Genomic DNA, 15,301 nt, shown 5'->3' with positions numbered 1-15,301 from the left:
GCAGCATGATGTCACGTGCAAGATATTTGTTCAAGGACTCTCATCCAGGCACCAAGGCAAATATTCTGCCTGAGGCAGCATGTCTGAGCTTTATCGAGCAAATCGGCATGTCACTCGACTCTCCGAAACTTTTCCACTTGCTCGTTGATCAGTCAAACATGCTGGATCAAGTTTGATTGAGCTGATGGGTTCTTTAGAAAATCGTCACAATGCCTGGTTCTTGTGAGGTTTGCTCTTCGGAGCCCTCCAAATATCGTTGTCCCATTTGCGGATTGATGAGGTACCTGATTGCGATAGCCACTCCTATACGAGGTCCCTTGACTAACTTCGCTTTGCACTCTAGCTGTTCGCTTGCATGCACCCAGTCCCATAAGATATATTGTGCTCCCAAAGCTCCGTCCAACGAGGAATCAAGCAACCCACCCGAAGCCGATCCCTCACCCCAGAATGGTGATATCAACACTGAAAATGATTCCGCGGCCGTCTCCAAGGGACCTGTGAATGTTGCCGCTGTAGCGCAATCAGCGGAGATTAAACAGCTTCTTGAAAAGCATCCCGAACTTCGCAGCCAGCTACAAGAAATGTACCAAGCAACGCTGGAAGAAGAATGGGTGGAATGGCACTCAACTCCCGCCCGCGGACGAGGTCGTGGACGAGGACGAGGCGGCTCTACTCGTCGTAGTCGGGGATCGTGGACTAGCGAGAAAGGATTCAACCGTGGATTAGGCAAGGTTCGCAAGCTGCGACAAGACTGTGAGGAAGGGACAGAGACTGGCCAAGCTGCCGAGGCCTTCATGCGGTTTATGGCCCTTGTCAATCAGGGCCAGGAGGCAGACTCAGCCTGAGTCAGATGGGGTCTCTTTAGGGGGGAAAGGAAGCGCATACGAGGTGGATTTTTGGAGGGGAAACCATGCCAGTGAGACATGCAGATGTCGCATCTACATACAGTAATATCAAGGGGGGCGTTTTAGTTGCGCCTCTGGATGTCCCAATAGAGTGTCAGCAATTTCTCCTTGTTGGCGGAACACGAGTCTACATGGAGTGTGTCGGAACTTCTGGCACAGTCTGTGAGATCGAAAGATTTAAATTTCTTCGTACTTGATTTGCCAGGCATTTTCAAGACATCTTTGTCATGAATTTCTGGCAATTTGCAGCATGTCTGTGTATAAACGCCTGATACCGGGGTATCCTTGATATCCCAACCCGGTTCAGCCAAGACCGAATGGCGGGTTAGCGGCCTTTTAGTCTCCCAAATTCAGGCGCAACGGCCCAGAACTTTGAGGATCGGTAGAAAATACTGAATTTTGGGGGGGGAATTTCTTGTTTCTGACGAGTCAACGGCTGAAAATATTGGATGCATCTTAAAAAGGTATGAAACCTGTGGAGTAAGATCCAGTCGCCACTTGGGACAGCTCCAGTTTCCAGCTGAGGACAAAGACCTCGCTTCCGGATCCCAGCTTCCGATTTGTTATCTGTTCCACGTTCCTTCAACTTGGACTATTTGTTACCCGAACCTCTTTCTTATTACCCTTGCTTGGCCTGATCTTGTCCTAGGCAACCATGGCACTGCAGTGCGTCTCTGATCTTACACAGTAGAGCGTCACACGGGGCTTCACTGAGAAGCTCCGACTGCTTCCATGGCATCGCCATCCCGCCGAGAGCGGGCCCATAGCGATAGAGCTCAAGCAATTCCCATGGCTCAACGACCTGCTATGGGAGTTCGGACTACCTCGGCTCCAGTGGGGGGACTGTACAAATTGGATGCGCGGAAACCCGGGGGGTCAGTGAACACTTTGGTGGAGGAGGATGAGGGATCTCCGACTGCCGACGAGACCCGCAGAATCCGGCAGAGCGAGGTATGACTTGTGATCTAAGAGGATGGGTGAATTGAAGGATTGTAGACTCAATTGCTGACGGGGAATTTTCTACAGGACTCCAAAGCCGGGTTCCCTGAAGTGACGATTGCCGTGGTGGGCGAGGAGAATGCGGGCAAAAGCAGCTTCGTCCGATGTGCATTGGATATGAAGAGCTCGCCCGTCGCTCCCTCGAACAAGAAGAAGATGTCGCTAGACGGGTCAGTCTACATCGTGCGGCTACTGGAAGTCGACTTGACTCGGGTTCAATTCGACCGAGAGAACAATGTCCTGTGGCCTCAGACAGGACGAGACAGGACTGCGCCAGTCATTGATGGAGTATTGGTTTTACACGATGCCACTAAACCCGACAGGCTTGCGCTCACGACCAACCTCATTTGTAGGTCAACCATGGGGGAGTGAGCTCCCCAGGTTTATTTCTCATGCTGATCAATGATCTCCAGACTCCTTGGAAAAATCGACTCTGCCGTTCTTACAGGTTGGCTGCAAGTGTGATGTGCACCCAGAGCCTCTGGAAGAAGCAGTGGATGCAATTCATGACCGATACGAGATTTACCGCACATCCTTCTCCTCGCCCCGATCACAACGAATGTGTATTGCATTGGTATTACGGGCGGTGATCTCAACTCGAGGTGAGTAAAGTGCGGTGGCTTTCGAACCCCCCCCCCCTGGAGCGGGCCAGGTGGGTCGTAGCGTTCGCGTCAAATGCCAGGGGGGAAGAGAGAACAATTTCATGAACTCCATCTAACTTGATTTTCCCCAGATCTCGATCCCCCCCCTCGAACGACCACCAAATCCTTCCCTTCCGAAAATCTCACCAAATCCGAAACTCTCTTCACAACCCCAACGCTTCCAGATCAATGTGTCGGAGGTGATCGCTCCTCCGACCACTTGAATAGTGAACCGCCAACCCCAAGTTCTACCCATTATGAACGTAACTCGCAAGCGTTGCGACCGCAAACTCCCCCTGGAGCACGTTTGAATCAGCGCAGACCATCAGCACAAGAGAACAACTCCCCGAGTCACGACAGTCGTCAGCAGCGACTGCATTCCGCCTGGCGACATAGCGGGGGATCAGACGCCTTTAACAGCTTTTTAAATATGGAGGACGAGATCGATGATGGACCAGCCCGTCCCCCGAGTCCCGATGCCATAGTGCGACCAAAACCGAGCAGCGAGAGCAATTCTTCCAGCGCCGAGACAGGCTTATCTTTCGACGAGCTCGTCGACCGCTTGATCTCGCTACCAATGTCAAAGCAAGAACAGAAGTTCGGGTCCATCTTCCTATGTCTATACCGCAAATTTGCAGCCCCAGGAACCCTCTTGGCTGCCTTGATCAATCGATTCGAGCGAAATGAGCAGAGCAATGTTGACCAGCTTGCCCGCATGGCAGACCAGCTACGCTTGCTCGACGTTATGGCCCAATGGGCCTCAGAATACCCAGGAGATTTCGCCCACCCTAAACTTCGCAAGCGCATAATTGACTTTGTTTCTACGCTTGAGAAGAGCCACTTTTATATGTTCGCCGCTAAGGAAATTGGGTCGCAGTTGGATTGTAATGCCGAAGACGACGATGTTGGCTGGGCCTTCGGGGGTGATAGCGACCCCGATGATGTGAGTCTCACAGAGACATTCTTCGACCACTCGGGCCGCAGTTCCCCAGCACCTGTTCATACAAGTCTGAACATTGGCACGGGCACATACGAAGATGAGGAAGAACAGGATCCCATATATAGTATGAGTGCATTGGATCTAAGCGATGGCCCGCAAGACTCTACCTCCCGACTTTCTGGCTCTCTCTCGGTTTCCTCTACTGCCGACAAACCCAATACCACGACCAACCAGTCATTCACACTTCTCAGTCTTGAGGCAGCTCAAAAGGAAGCCTTGCGTCTCGACTTGTGTCCCAAATCTCCACTCAGCAAACTCCAATGGCGATTCTTCATGGAAACGCCCGATGAGGAATTTGCTCGAGAGTTGACGCGCATTGACTGGATCATGTACAACTCGTTCCGGCCGCGTGATCTGGTCCGTCATGTCAGCCTTTCAGGCATAGACAAAGATAAGATCAAGAGCCTGACAAACGTCAACCGCATGATCAAACAATTCAACAACCTCGCATTCTTCGTAGCGAGCATGATCCTCCTACGAGATAAACCCAAGCACCGTGCGAAAGCAATGGAAAAATTCATGAACATCGCAGTGGTATGTCCTCCATGACCCAACAAGCCACGCCAGCCACACTGACATATTTTAGAAACTCCGCCGCCAAAACAACTATAACTCCCTGGGTGCCGTGATTGCCGCCATAAATGGCACCCCAGTCCACCGTCTAACGCAGACCCGCGAACTGATTCCGATTCCCGCTCAGAAGGAGTTCATGCGCTTGGTTATCCTGATGAGCACACAAAGGAGTCACTTCGCCTACCGCCTCGCCTGGGAGAACTCATTCTCCGAGCGAATTCCCTTCCTTCCTCTACACCGTCGCGACCTTGTCTCGGCCGAAGAAGGCAACAAAACTTTCGTTGGCGAGAACAAATCTCGCATTAATTGGAAAAAGTTCGAGGTTATGGGTGAGGTTGTTCTGGGTATCCAACGTAGCCAGAAGACTCCTCACCCCCAGGCGCAGAAGTTCGATGATGTCGAACGAATGCTCCTAGAATCAAAACTCTCCGGGGACGAAGAGGTAAATTCCCCCTATCTCCACAAGTATTTCGTCAAATTAACATCTTCTAGGACTTGTATGCCCGCAGCTTGCACGTCGAACCGTCCTCAGGATCTGAAGGCCGAAAGAAGTTCGGCTGGCTACGCTCATAGATCTGAGAGCCCAGTCACAGCTCTCGATCTAACCCCTCCTCTTCTCCATCGAGCGACATGCATATATTCCCGATATCCTCTCTCCACTCCCTTCAAACTTAACCCTCCCCTCCCCCCACCATCTTACCCTATCACGTCCCCCCCCTCTCACCCTTCCCTTCCCTACCGTACAAACCCCCCCTTCTCATGTCGCCATGCCCCTCTATGATTGATAACCCTTTCTCATGTTCTTTGCTTGCTTCCATGATGATTTTAGTCCCTGTCCCCGAGAGAAAAGATATGACGCTTGGAGCGGCGATCCATCTATTTCCCAAAAAAAGCTCTCACGACGTTCTTGTACATATGCTACCGAAAGAGTAACTTTATACATACAGTACTGGTAATTGAATCTTCTCTAATTGGTAGGAATCTGCCGCATGAGCAGTGGCTTCTATGCGTATATGGGGGAGGACTGGAATGTAGATGTCTCTCGATATTCGATTCTGTTTAATACCTGCCTCGGATTTCTTAATGATGAATGAAATATTGCATCCTAGCAGATCAATTGACCTTACATCTTTAGCGCCAATAGGCATATAGCAGTAAAAGTAATGATATGCTCGATATCCTTCGTCTTGCACATCATACCCTCAGAATTGTTCTAGTATTGCTATTGCATCGCCTGAATCAAACCTCTAACACCCACTAAGAAATTCTTGCTATACAAAAACTCAATCGTGGCATAAGTACAAGTGATCGTTATTTTACTGCATCTCCAATCAACGCAAGACCACAATGGCAACGAAACTCCACACCAGTCACGTGCCATCTCTCGATCCGCCCAATCTGATATCCAGCTCCGACCAAAGCCACCCTTCCCATCCGACAAAGCAGCCAAACCCCAACCTCAAGCCCAAGCAAAAAGCAACCCCCTGGCTAAATCCAAACACCGCAACCCCAGACTCACACGAAAAGAGAACACCCAAAATGTCCCAACAAATCCAAACAAGAGCAACCTACCGCGCTCTCCTCCGCGAACTCCCAAGAAAGAGCCTCAAAACCCCAAGCCCCATCCACCAATCCCTGCGCAAGACTTTCCGCCCAGAGCCGAGTTCCACCACAACAACCACCACCACCACATCCACATCGACCAGCGCGCTCCCCTTCTCGACACCCAAAACACCCGAAGAAATCGCTATTCGCGTGCAAGAAGCCGAGCAGCTGGCTCAGTATGCTCGTGCCCAGCGCTCATATTGTGAACTGCTCGAGCGGTACAACCCAGGCATGAGCATGGATGAGGAGGAGAAGATCCGCCTCACGGCCCGCAGAGTCGGCTTTGATCTGCCCGCGTTGCATACTGCCGAGGGAAAGACTGAGTAAAAACGGATATATATATGGATATCAATGTCTCTTGGATTCCTCGCTTCGACTTGATTCTCGGGGTCTGGATTTGTTGGGTTTGAAATACAACTGGAAGTGGAGGTAGAGTGAAGTGAAGTGCGGTGAACGGCTCGTCTCGGTTGTATTGGCCCTGCTGTGGTTTCCGATTGTCTGTACTGTATAGATTGATACTGGTGTGTTTTGTGTGATTATGATTGGAATTTGTATACTATGGCCAGCGACTTCGTGAATAGATTACCCTCTTGACTATGTACATGTATAATGTTGTATTGATGTATGAGAGAGTCTGTGGATATTGCTCTATGCAGTGCAGGGACTATGGCCTTTCGAAGTGTCTGGGGCTCTTCTCCAGCTGCGCTGGTTGGCTTGAGGTGCTGGTTGAGTTCCGTTCCCAATGGTACAATTGGCGTGGGATATCATGCAATGGGGTGACGCCAATGTAGGTCCTGCCATTCCAATGTCAATGCGCGGGGGTGCATGTGGTGGCGAGGCGTGTTTGGCCTGAATGATATCGCTAAGGTGGAATGCCCGGGATCCTGACTCCGGTGTTTGTGGAGTATGAAGGTGTGGACATAGTAGATGGGTGTGCTTCACTGCGGCACCGTTCAGGTAGCCCCGAGCTGGGCACGTTCCATCTGTCTCATTAGAGTGGAACTACCTTCTTCGTCTTCTATGCCAACTTCGATTGCCGTCTTGGGTCGGTTTCGGTTGAGCCCGTCCAGGAGTGTGCAGGCTTTGCAAATCCGCTGACTGGAAATGTAGCCACAGCGCTCACAGTGTCCCATGGTTTGCCCCTTGATCTGCTTGGCGGGCTTAGCCGGGCGAGCCTTCTTAGGAGTCGCCATTGGAAGCTTGATCTCGGTCTCGCGGGACTCGGCAGCGTCGTTCTCAGTGAGCTGTTTCTCCATCGCAGCCATTTCTCCGCCGCTGGATCGACCGTTTTGGCTACCGCAGCCACCGGCAGACTCGTCCTCTGCTCCTGTGTTTTTGGATTTGCCGGAGCCTCGAACTTCGACGGGGACCAAGGCAGCCATGTCCTCGCCACTCTTAACAATATCAAGAATGGAACTGGGGCGGATCTTCTCCAAGTCTTTGATCAAGGTGCGCGCACTGCCACGGAACGCCTCAGGCGAGTAGATACACTCGGTACTAAAGTAATCGAGTTGACGGTGGTGGGCGTAGAGAACAATTTCCTTCTCGTAGGCATACTTGAGAGGCTTGCTGCGCTTGATATCCGAGGCGTCGGAGTCGGTCACGATACTGGTTCCGCGCGACAGACGGGGAAGATCGCCACGCAGCAGATTCATCATGACCGTCTCGGCAACATCGTCTGCGTTGTGGCCGGTGACAACATGCTTGATGCCCAACCGAGCAGCGCCTCGATCGAGAGCCTGTCGCCGGAACACACCACAGTAGGTGCAGTTGCCCTTCTTTCCAACCTGGGCGACCACTTGATCCATTGTCCAGCCATAGAGCTCACCATATCCGACGATCTCGAGGGGCATCTCATACTGCACTGCATTGCGCTTGACGGTTTCCAGACTGTCGTCGCGGTAGCCGCGGATTCCCTCGTCGATGGAAAGCAGGCATAAATTCAGGCCATAGTCGTATCGCTCATTCAGTGTTTTCAAGACAGCTGCTAGTACTGTGCTGTCTTTTCCGCCGCTGGCTCCGATCGCCACTCGCTCGCCGCGGAAGAAGAGTTTGGTGCCGATGATTGTCTCGTGGACTTCGGTTTCGAAGATCTGGATGAAACAGGCCCGACAGAGTTTGTGTCTGTTCTTAGGCCTGATAATGACGGCTCGCGCCTCCTTGCAGTTGAAACACGCTGTGGGAGCCATGATGTTGTTGCGAGAAGGTGGCGGGCAATAAGAAATTATTTTCCCCCGCGATCAACCAAGTGGTCCGTGCACAATATCTAGATGCCCCTCGAGGTGTACGATTTTGAGTAGGGGAGTTTGACGAGATATATCAAGACAGAGTTGAATTGAGCACTTGGTCTCTATGAGGAAATTAGCTGTCTTCTTGTCGTCGAACAGGAACATGCTTTTTGTAGTCAAATTGAATATATACTTCGCCAGTGAAGGTCAAATTCTTTATATCAAAACTTGGAAAGTTCCACAGCATCAATTTTCAAGAATACCTAAAACATAAGCTTCCAGTTTGTACTCACAACTGGCAAAACAAGATACAAGAATGTGCCTTAGGAATAAACTGGACCCCTATCTCACGCCTTCACCTGCTCATCCAACTGAGCCAAAGACTTCCCCTTGCGACAAAACAACTTAGCATAACAAGCAGGCCACCTATTCGTTCTGGCATGCTGGACCGCCATATGATGGATATGATGTCTTCTCAAATGCAAAGAATAAGGCAAAGACCGATCCGCAAACAACATCAGATCCCCTTTCTGCCCCTGCAGCTTCTCCGCCACTTGCACAGTCTTGTCCTCTGAGAATGCAAAAGAAGTCCCAATAATCTTAAACCGTCTGGCCATCTGATGAAGATTAGGCGAATGCCAATCCTCTCCCGTCCAAGCAAGTTTGGCATTCCAAGGAATTCGTCTCTCTTTCTTGAACGCATGCCACCACTCGTCAACAGACAACCGACCCTGCTCCCCACTGACAGCATGAACACATCCACTCGTTCCCACTGCGACATGGACCAACACCCGATCCACCACCACATCCACGGGGACTTCATCAATAGTTGCTTCTTGGCCTGGCATCTCGCATCGTGACGCAAGCATGATTCGTCGGCCGGGATGGAGCATGTACGCCGCCGCACAGGCTGTCGAGGGTGTGCCCTGTGAGGTTGCATACCCGGGATATGGAAGTTTGTCTGCAGGGCCGATGACTGACGGTCTAATGATGAGGACTTTGTCTAGCTTGTCGCGTTCTGATGCTTTCTGCAGGACAAGTCGCTCGGCTAGGTGTTTGGCGTAGGCGTAGGGCCAGGGAAAATCATGGGCGTCGTATTCATCTGATGAGCCGGTACCTTGAACTGCACGCCACGAATCTAGTGCGCTTTGACAGTAATCTTCGCTCTCAGTGCCGAGAGGGTATATCCTTTCGTCGACACGCACATCGGATGACTTGCTTGTCTGCCATAGATGGGCGTTGGCATATGCGGTGGAAAAGAAGACGAACCGTTCCAGATTGGGAAATTTCAAGGCATATTTGGTCAGGCACAGGGATGGTGCCAAAACACTATATGATAGTTCTCGGAGAGAGTTTTGTAGTTGGACGGAACACGCTGCGTGGATGACTATGTGCACTGTTTGCTTGAGCATCTGCAATGTCTCTTCTGGTAGATCCATAGTAGCCGTATCACCCAATTCACCGTCCAGAATAGTCAATCGTTGACTCTCGGTGAGGATCTTTGCAGTCGAAGCTGGAAGCATGCTTGTCCATTTTTCTTCCGCTTTGCTATTGGCTTCTATTAGATATTTCAATATGAATAGAAGATGTCCTAGATACGCACGCATATCCACCTCGACATAACACATATACTCGTTCAGGTGACGATTGACTCAAGAGTCGCCAGAGAAGTGCGGTCCCAATGAAGCCTGAGCCTCCCGTCACAAAGAGGACCTTGCCGTCATAGTAATTCCATACCATAGTAGAGAATGTAAGCTACCAGGCCAGGTGGTTTCTGTGGACAAAGAGACCACAATAAACGTGCAGGACAGGAGGACCTTTATTAAGCCGAGCTCGTGCAGTCAAAGCCTATATACGCGAGACGACCACCCTATTTGACAGCCAGTCCCTGATTTCAAGAAGCTCCATGGCAGTGCAGACCCAAACTGGCTGCATGCAGATATGCAGCTAGACCCTCTGTGCAACCATCACACCAAAAGACCCTCGTCAGCTAGCCACTCAGACGGGCAAATGAGCCAGAATTACCCAGTCTTTTGGGTCAGTACCGACTACAAAAGCTCCTAGCGTTTTTAAGCCTTGCGGCATTCAGCTTTCACAGTCGTACTTGTGCAACTATGCGCTATGATGATCAGAGTTGATGTCATTGGACTGGACGTAACCAGTGATCTGCTGCCAGATGGAAGGATTCCTCGACAACGATAATGAGACGAGAGAATTGACATTCCAAAACGTAGAGATGAAAATGCTTGAGCGAGCACACCGCTTCATGCAGCACTTGGCCAGATTGCAACGGGACGGAGTTCAACCTCGACTCGTATCCATTCACATCTTAGGGTGTGTGAGGTGCATTAGCCCATCCGGGATCTTGAACACTATTTGTCAAGCCCGAAGCAAGATCCATGCCGAACGGATCGCGATCACCAGTTCTTGTTCCTAATCAAATGGACAAGGGTCGAACCCGGGTTGATCAACGAATCCAGATGAATCCTGCATGCACCAAGTACAGTACGGAGTACACACTCCGATATCCGACGGTTGGATTCATGCACAAATCATTTGTGATGTCCTGTCTCTGTGAATCGAGTCATTTCCCCTCAGTCTTCAACCATCAAGACATATCCAAGCCTCCTATACGCCTTTCCAAGAAGACCAGATGGCACTGAGATATGACAGACATCGCAGCTGATAGTTCTCCACTGATGCAGCGGCCCTTCCCGCCCCTTCGTTACGCTTGGGCCGTGTTCGTGAGTTGCTCCCTACTTCTCCTGCAGCTGATCGGCCAATCACCTTCTCTGGGAGTTCTCACCCTCCAGAGATAACCCTTGCCCTCTGACAAGCAATGGAATCACTGTCGTCATTCTCGCTTGGATACTGGTTATCATCGACCTTCAATAAACTTTCTCAGACTATCGACTTCCTTAATGGGGAGTTTCTAGAGGCAATCAATGGCAATCGAGTGGATCATGTCCTGTCAATCAAGCATGCCGCAAGAAATATTGAACAGTGATCCTGATTGGAGATTGATCATCTTGATCATTTTCTCTGATATCTCCATTGTCCGCGGTGTTTGAAAGAATCGCTGGAAAGACGACCAAAAGCCATCATAACGATCAAGATGCGAAAATCAAGGCTGGAATCCGTGCCTTACAGAAATTGACATGGAGAAAATGACGTGTTACGGCCATTGGACGCAGGACCACCGCCTATAGTATCCTAATTCCCGTCAACCATGCTACCCCGACTTGAGTGGGTAATTATGAGCGACAGAGACGTCTGTACGACGAGAAAGGTGCAGATCAGCATTCCAGAGCTGTCTCTGCCATGGCTTGACATTCCAGTTGTGTGTGCCAAGACGAAGTAGTGGCGGGAATCTACTCACAGGTTGCGCATTCCAGCGACAAGTTATGTGAAAAGGTTAGTTAGAGTTGAGATAAACAAGCAGGAATTAGGTACTTGTTGTCTGTTACGGCCTCAGTTTGCTCTTTCCCATTGATATGAATCACTGAATAGAGTTCAGACGAGAGCAGCCGTCCTTTTCCATAATTCTCTTCCATTCAACCACTGATACCCTTTTACTTAACTAATCTTTAATCCTTCTTGTCAACATGAAGCCCGGACCGCTGGATTTGGGGTATGCTCGTCCTCTCGAGTTTACCCTGTCGGTCATTGTGAGAACTAAGCCGAGTCCATTGGACTTTCAATTTGCCGCAGATACGCTTGTCTCGCAATGGCCTGTGTTGAATCTGCGAATGGATGCATTGGTAAGATTTGCAGCAGACTTCTGCCCCAGAATCAAAGCTGATACCTGATAGAAAACCAAATTCTTGGAGCCCAAAGATCCTGGTGATCTAGCAGATGTCTGGGAAGGGCGGGAGATGCATCGCGATCTCGATGAGATCCTCTACGTATCCCCAGAGCCTGATTTTCCACAGATGGTTGATTCCGAAGCGCTGGATAAAGCATTGGATTTCGGCTACGGCATTGTGCATGCATGGAAACAGCGAGTCTTCTCTATCCGAACCGTCTTCTTGAACGACGCCTGCATAATAGGGTTCAAGTTCCTGCACTCACTCTGTGATGCGAATGGTAAATCATACCGCACGTCGCATATACAAAGCAAGGCTGATATGTGACTTTAGGTGCCCATGAGATTATTCAGGCTTATTGTTCGCTGCTCAGGGGCGAAAAAATTAGGCATAACCTTCATGCTCGACCATCTCTGTCGTTAAAGTCGGAGGTTCTGGAGAAGTGTGCTGAAATGATCGAGTCACATCACATTGCGGACTTGCATTTGTACTCCTCACATCGAACTTGGTCTTCTGCAATCGGTGCCTTGGGAAAGCAGATGACGAGGAACATTTTCTACCCATCTGCTCGGCGTGTTGGCAGGACCATGCTGGTGCCCCGGGGACAAATCCAACGATGGGCTAACGAGGCTGATCTGGCAAATGCAAAGGTTACCGATCACGACTTGCTGGTAGCTTTTATCTTTAAGGTCAGCGTACTCCTCGTCTACCAAAGGCCATTGAAATTGACCCTTCTATAGGCATCTCTACACCCGTCAACTGCGCACAGTTTCGGACTGGTAGTTGATATCTCACAGAAACTCCAGTCCGAAGCTAATCTATATAATCCGTGGTTTATGATGCCTTTGCCAGACCCGATGCCGTCAAGCGAATATAGCTCCCCGTCGATGGCGCGCCTGGCAGCTCACATCCGACACACAGTCGACGAGGCTCAACAGCCTGAGTGTGTCGGAGAAGTGGTAGAGCAGCACCGCCGGCTCAAGAAAAACCCTTTGGTCCCTAAGTCTTACGGTAGCCGTGCAGCTCAACCCCGGGTCGCATCCTGGAAGAGCCTGCCTCTTTACGATATCGATATTCAGGGAGAGCACCCGCTCTTTGTTCAGGGAGGTGTCGACTACTGTGGTGTTCTGCGCGAGACCAAGTGTCACTTGGATGATTTGTTGGTGACGTGGAAAGCACTGGGACGGGATGGAGGAGATGGCGGATATTGGATTCATGGCAGACTGCCCGAAGCTGTTTGGAGGAGCATGGCGGATACTTTGAACTGTTGAAGTTTGTTTTATGTACCCAACTGGAGTGTGTGAAGCAGTGGTAAAATGAAGAGGAAGAAGAGGAAGAAGCAGAAGAAGACGAAGTTAATGAGAAACTATTTACTTCCCCGCAAATCCGCGCTTGAGCGGTTTAGTCAAGTCCACCCGAGAGCTTATCAGGACAACTTCTTGGCTTCCGACGACTTTGCTCTTTTGCCTCTGCGTTCACTTCTAATGGGGTCTTGTAGGACCAAAATCAGCCTCTGACTTGGGTGTGTAGCATACGAGGAACGATTGGAACCACGGTAAGCGTTCTATGTCTATATCATCAAATGCAGTGTCTGATATCAAACGATTTATGGCGTGGAAGCATGTCCATCGAAGCAATTACCTGACTCAAAGAGCCTAAAGTCACCACAATGCCTCCCCAGGAACCTAAACGAGCTTGCGATCAATGTCACACCTTGAAAGAGAAGTGTCGTCGACAGAACCTGACAGCCCCATGCGAAAGATGCGAACGCCTCAATCACAACTGCCAAACAACACGGAGTATGGCCAAGACAGGTCGAAGGCCTCGAAAAGGAAGAAAGCTTTTGTATAATCTTCCAAATTCCTACTCGCAGTCAGGTCCTCACAGCTCAACCACCGTTTCCACGATATCACTGGACACACCTTATCCTCAGTTCTATCAGTCGCTCAATGATGGACTCGGAAACAACGAAATCCTCTTTCCTGATCTTGACCAGTGGGAACGACATTTTGTGAACCTAATGAAAGATATCGTCGCTCCATCCCCACTCGATAAGTTTTTAATCGGTTCAAGCTTCCATGAATCACACCATCAATCCTTCATCCAAATATTGCTTCGACCAACATCTATTCTAAAGCATGCAACAGTAGCTTGTACTGCAGTTTTGTTTGGTGATAAATATGCCCAATACAACAAAGTCAGTTTTGAAATTGGGCACCGACGAGCTGCAATGGCCGTGTCTGGGCTTCGCTCTCTGCAAATATCCCACGACCAGGATTTGATCACGGCGTTAGGAATTGGCGTTGCAATGGTGACTTTTGCTATGCATGTTGCACATGGACAGCCATTTCTTATATCTCGCTACACGCTTTCTTTGGTTAAACCGATGTACCCACGGCTTCTGACGATGGATTCGATGACCATGGATTTCCTGATGTGTCTTGTCACCACGGAGACACTTGATTGTCTTCTGAAATCGGAGATACCAACAATCAGAATCGGGGAACGTGATCGCAATCATGTTGTCGATCGCTATGTCGGGCTGAGCTCTGGTCTGTTTGCTTATCTATATGACATTTGTGAAGTGGCCAGTCTACTGCGACAAATGGGCGGAAAGATGGATGTCAGCATTGCAAAACAACTAAATGTTATTAAAGTCTGTTTGCAACAATGGTTGCCCTCACCGCCGGCTGAATTTATGGAGCAATTTCATCAAGGCGAAGTCGTTCGCATGGTTGCTCAGGCTAAAGTGCTTCGCCTTGCTGCATTGCTTATTATTCATCGGCTTGAGTACCCCTTTGGACAACGTGATGAAGAAGCCTTATTGCTCTCTAGAGCTATAACCGCCGAATTCGACATGGTGATGCAAGTAACAAGAAGGTCTATACCATGCACTACGCTTGCTTATCTGGTGGCCAGTTTCGAGATCACAGATGCCGAAGAACAGGCGGCAATTATTACCAAGAGCGATGATATGGTGACATTTTCCCTACAGGCACAGCTTCGCGTCAAGAGTATCATACATACAGTATGGAATGCGAGGGCCTTTAGAGGTCCGATCTACTGGTTTCATCTAGGGGACCTTATTGAAAAGGCAGAGATGAAATGAAGAATAACTCTCGTTGGAAATACAAGGATTGTCCTGATACACTTTCTTTGTCAAATATGAGGCCCTATTGGCCCGTACCTAGGCGCCTACTGTTTCTCGCCACATCTGAAGATGCGACAATACTGATCTTGTGTTAGTATGACTGAATTTGAAATCACAGGATCCTGGGACGTTCAAAGCCAATTACCGTGAGCTTAAAGGATTGTCTACAGTAACCGAGATCATTGTAGCTGCATGGGGGTCCACAGGTGCATGGAGTTCTTATCCAATCAAACCCTAGAAAGAAGGGCATCGGCCCCCTCTCCGTGGGTACAAATCGTGTTCTTCCAATGATGGGAATTGAAGGAGAGATACTATCGCGGCGGTGCATCTCAGCTGCCTGTTAGTGTCAAGCTACCAAAGCCGATCTCGACCCCCCCCTCTCTGCCGACATGC

The 15,301-nt window shown here is 49.9% G+C and overlaps 7 protein-coding genes across 7 annotated transcripts; 5 read left to right on the top strand and 2 right to left on the bottom strand.

Moving 5' to 3' along the window:
• Positions 1-275: 275 nt before the first annotated feature.
• On the top strand, positions 276-845 carry N7511_006799 (uncharacterized protein; the record flags this gene model as incomplete). The annotated part of the gene is made up of 2 exons (XM_057129176.1): positions 276-280; positions 344-845. The coding sequence occupies 2 exons, from the start codon at positions 276-278 to the stop codon at positions 843-845; spliced, it is 507 nt and encodes a 168-aa protein (XP_056983732.1).
• A 792-nt stretch (positions 846-1,637) lies between these two features.
• N7511_006798 (putative Ras guanyl-nucleotide exchange factor RasGEF) lies at positions 1,638-4,691 on the top strand (the record flags this gene model as incomplete). Its single annotated transcript, XM_057129175.1, has 6 exons — positions 1,638-1,856; positions 1,932-2,253; positions 2,318-2,506; positions 2,638-4,079; positions 4,132-4,560; positions 4,611-4,691. The coding sequence occupies 6 exons, from the start codon at positions 1,638-1,640 to the stop codon at positions 4,689-4,691; spliced, it is 2,682 nt and encodes an 893-aa protein (XP_056983731.1).
• Positions 4,692-5,465: 774 nt separating this feature from the next.
• Positions 5,466-6,050, top strand: N7511_006797 (LYR motif-containing protein; the record flags this gene model as incomplete). The annotated part of the gene is made up of 1 exon (XM_057129174.1): positions 5,466-6,050. One exon carries the CDS (start codon positions 5,466-5,468, stop codon positions 6,048-6,050), a length of 585 nt encoding a protein of 194 aa, XP_056983730.1.
• Positions 6,051-6,676: 626 nt separating this feature from the next.
• On the bottom strand, positions 6,677-7,912 carry N7511_006796 (putative PP-loop ATPase superfamily protein; the record flags this gene model as incomplete). Its single annotated transcript, XM_057129173.1, has 1 exon — positions 6,677-7,912. The coding sequence occupies one exon, from the start codon at positions 7,910-7,912 to the stop codon at positions 6,677-6,679; it is 1,236 nt and encodes a 411-aa protein (XP_056983729.1).
• Positions 7,913-8,298: 386 nt separating this feature from the next.
• Positions 8,299-9,691, bottom strand: N7511_006795 (uncharacterized protein; the record flags this gene model as incomplete). Its single annotated transcript, XM_057129172.1, has 2 exons — positions 8,299-9,499; positions 9,555-9,691. 2 exons carry the CDS (start codon positions 9,689-9,691, stop codon positions 8,299-8,301), a joined length of 1,338 nt encoding a protein of 445 aa, XP_056983728.1.
• A 1,865-nt stretch (positions 9,692-11,556) lies between these two features.
• On the top strand, positions 11,557-13,028 carry N7511_006794 (uncharacterized protein; the record flags this gene model as incomplete). The annotated part of the gene is made up of 4 exons (XM_057129171.1): positions 11,557-11,712; positions 11,764-12,037; positions 12,091-12,446; positions 12,498-13,028. 4 exons carry the CDS (start codon positions 11,557-11,559, stop codon positions 13,026-13,028), a joined length of 1,317 nt encoding a protein of 438 aa, XP_056983727.1.
• Positions 13,029-13,558: 530 nt separating this feature from the next.
• On the top strand, positions 13,559-14,866 carry N7511_006793 (uncharacterized protein; the record flags this gene model as incomplete). Its single annotated transcript, XM_057129170.1, has 1 exon — positions 13,559-14,866. The coding sequence occupies one exon, from the start codon at positions 13,559-13,561 to the stop codon at positions 14,864-14,866; it is 1,308 nt and encodes a 435-aa protein (XP_056983726.1).
• Between the last annotated feature and the right edge of the window lie 435 nt (positions 14,867-15,301).

This window comes from Penicillium nucicola, assembly GCF_028828085.1.
Source record: "Penicillium nucicola strain IBT 29836 chromosome Unknown utg000006l, whole genome shotgun sequence".
Classification (NCBI taxonomy): Eukaryota; Fungi; Ascomycota; class Eurotiomycetes; order Eurotiales; family Aspergillaceae; genus Penicillium; species Penicillium nucicola.
This window is presented reverse-complemented; position numbering and strand designations above follow the sequence as displayed.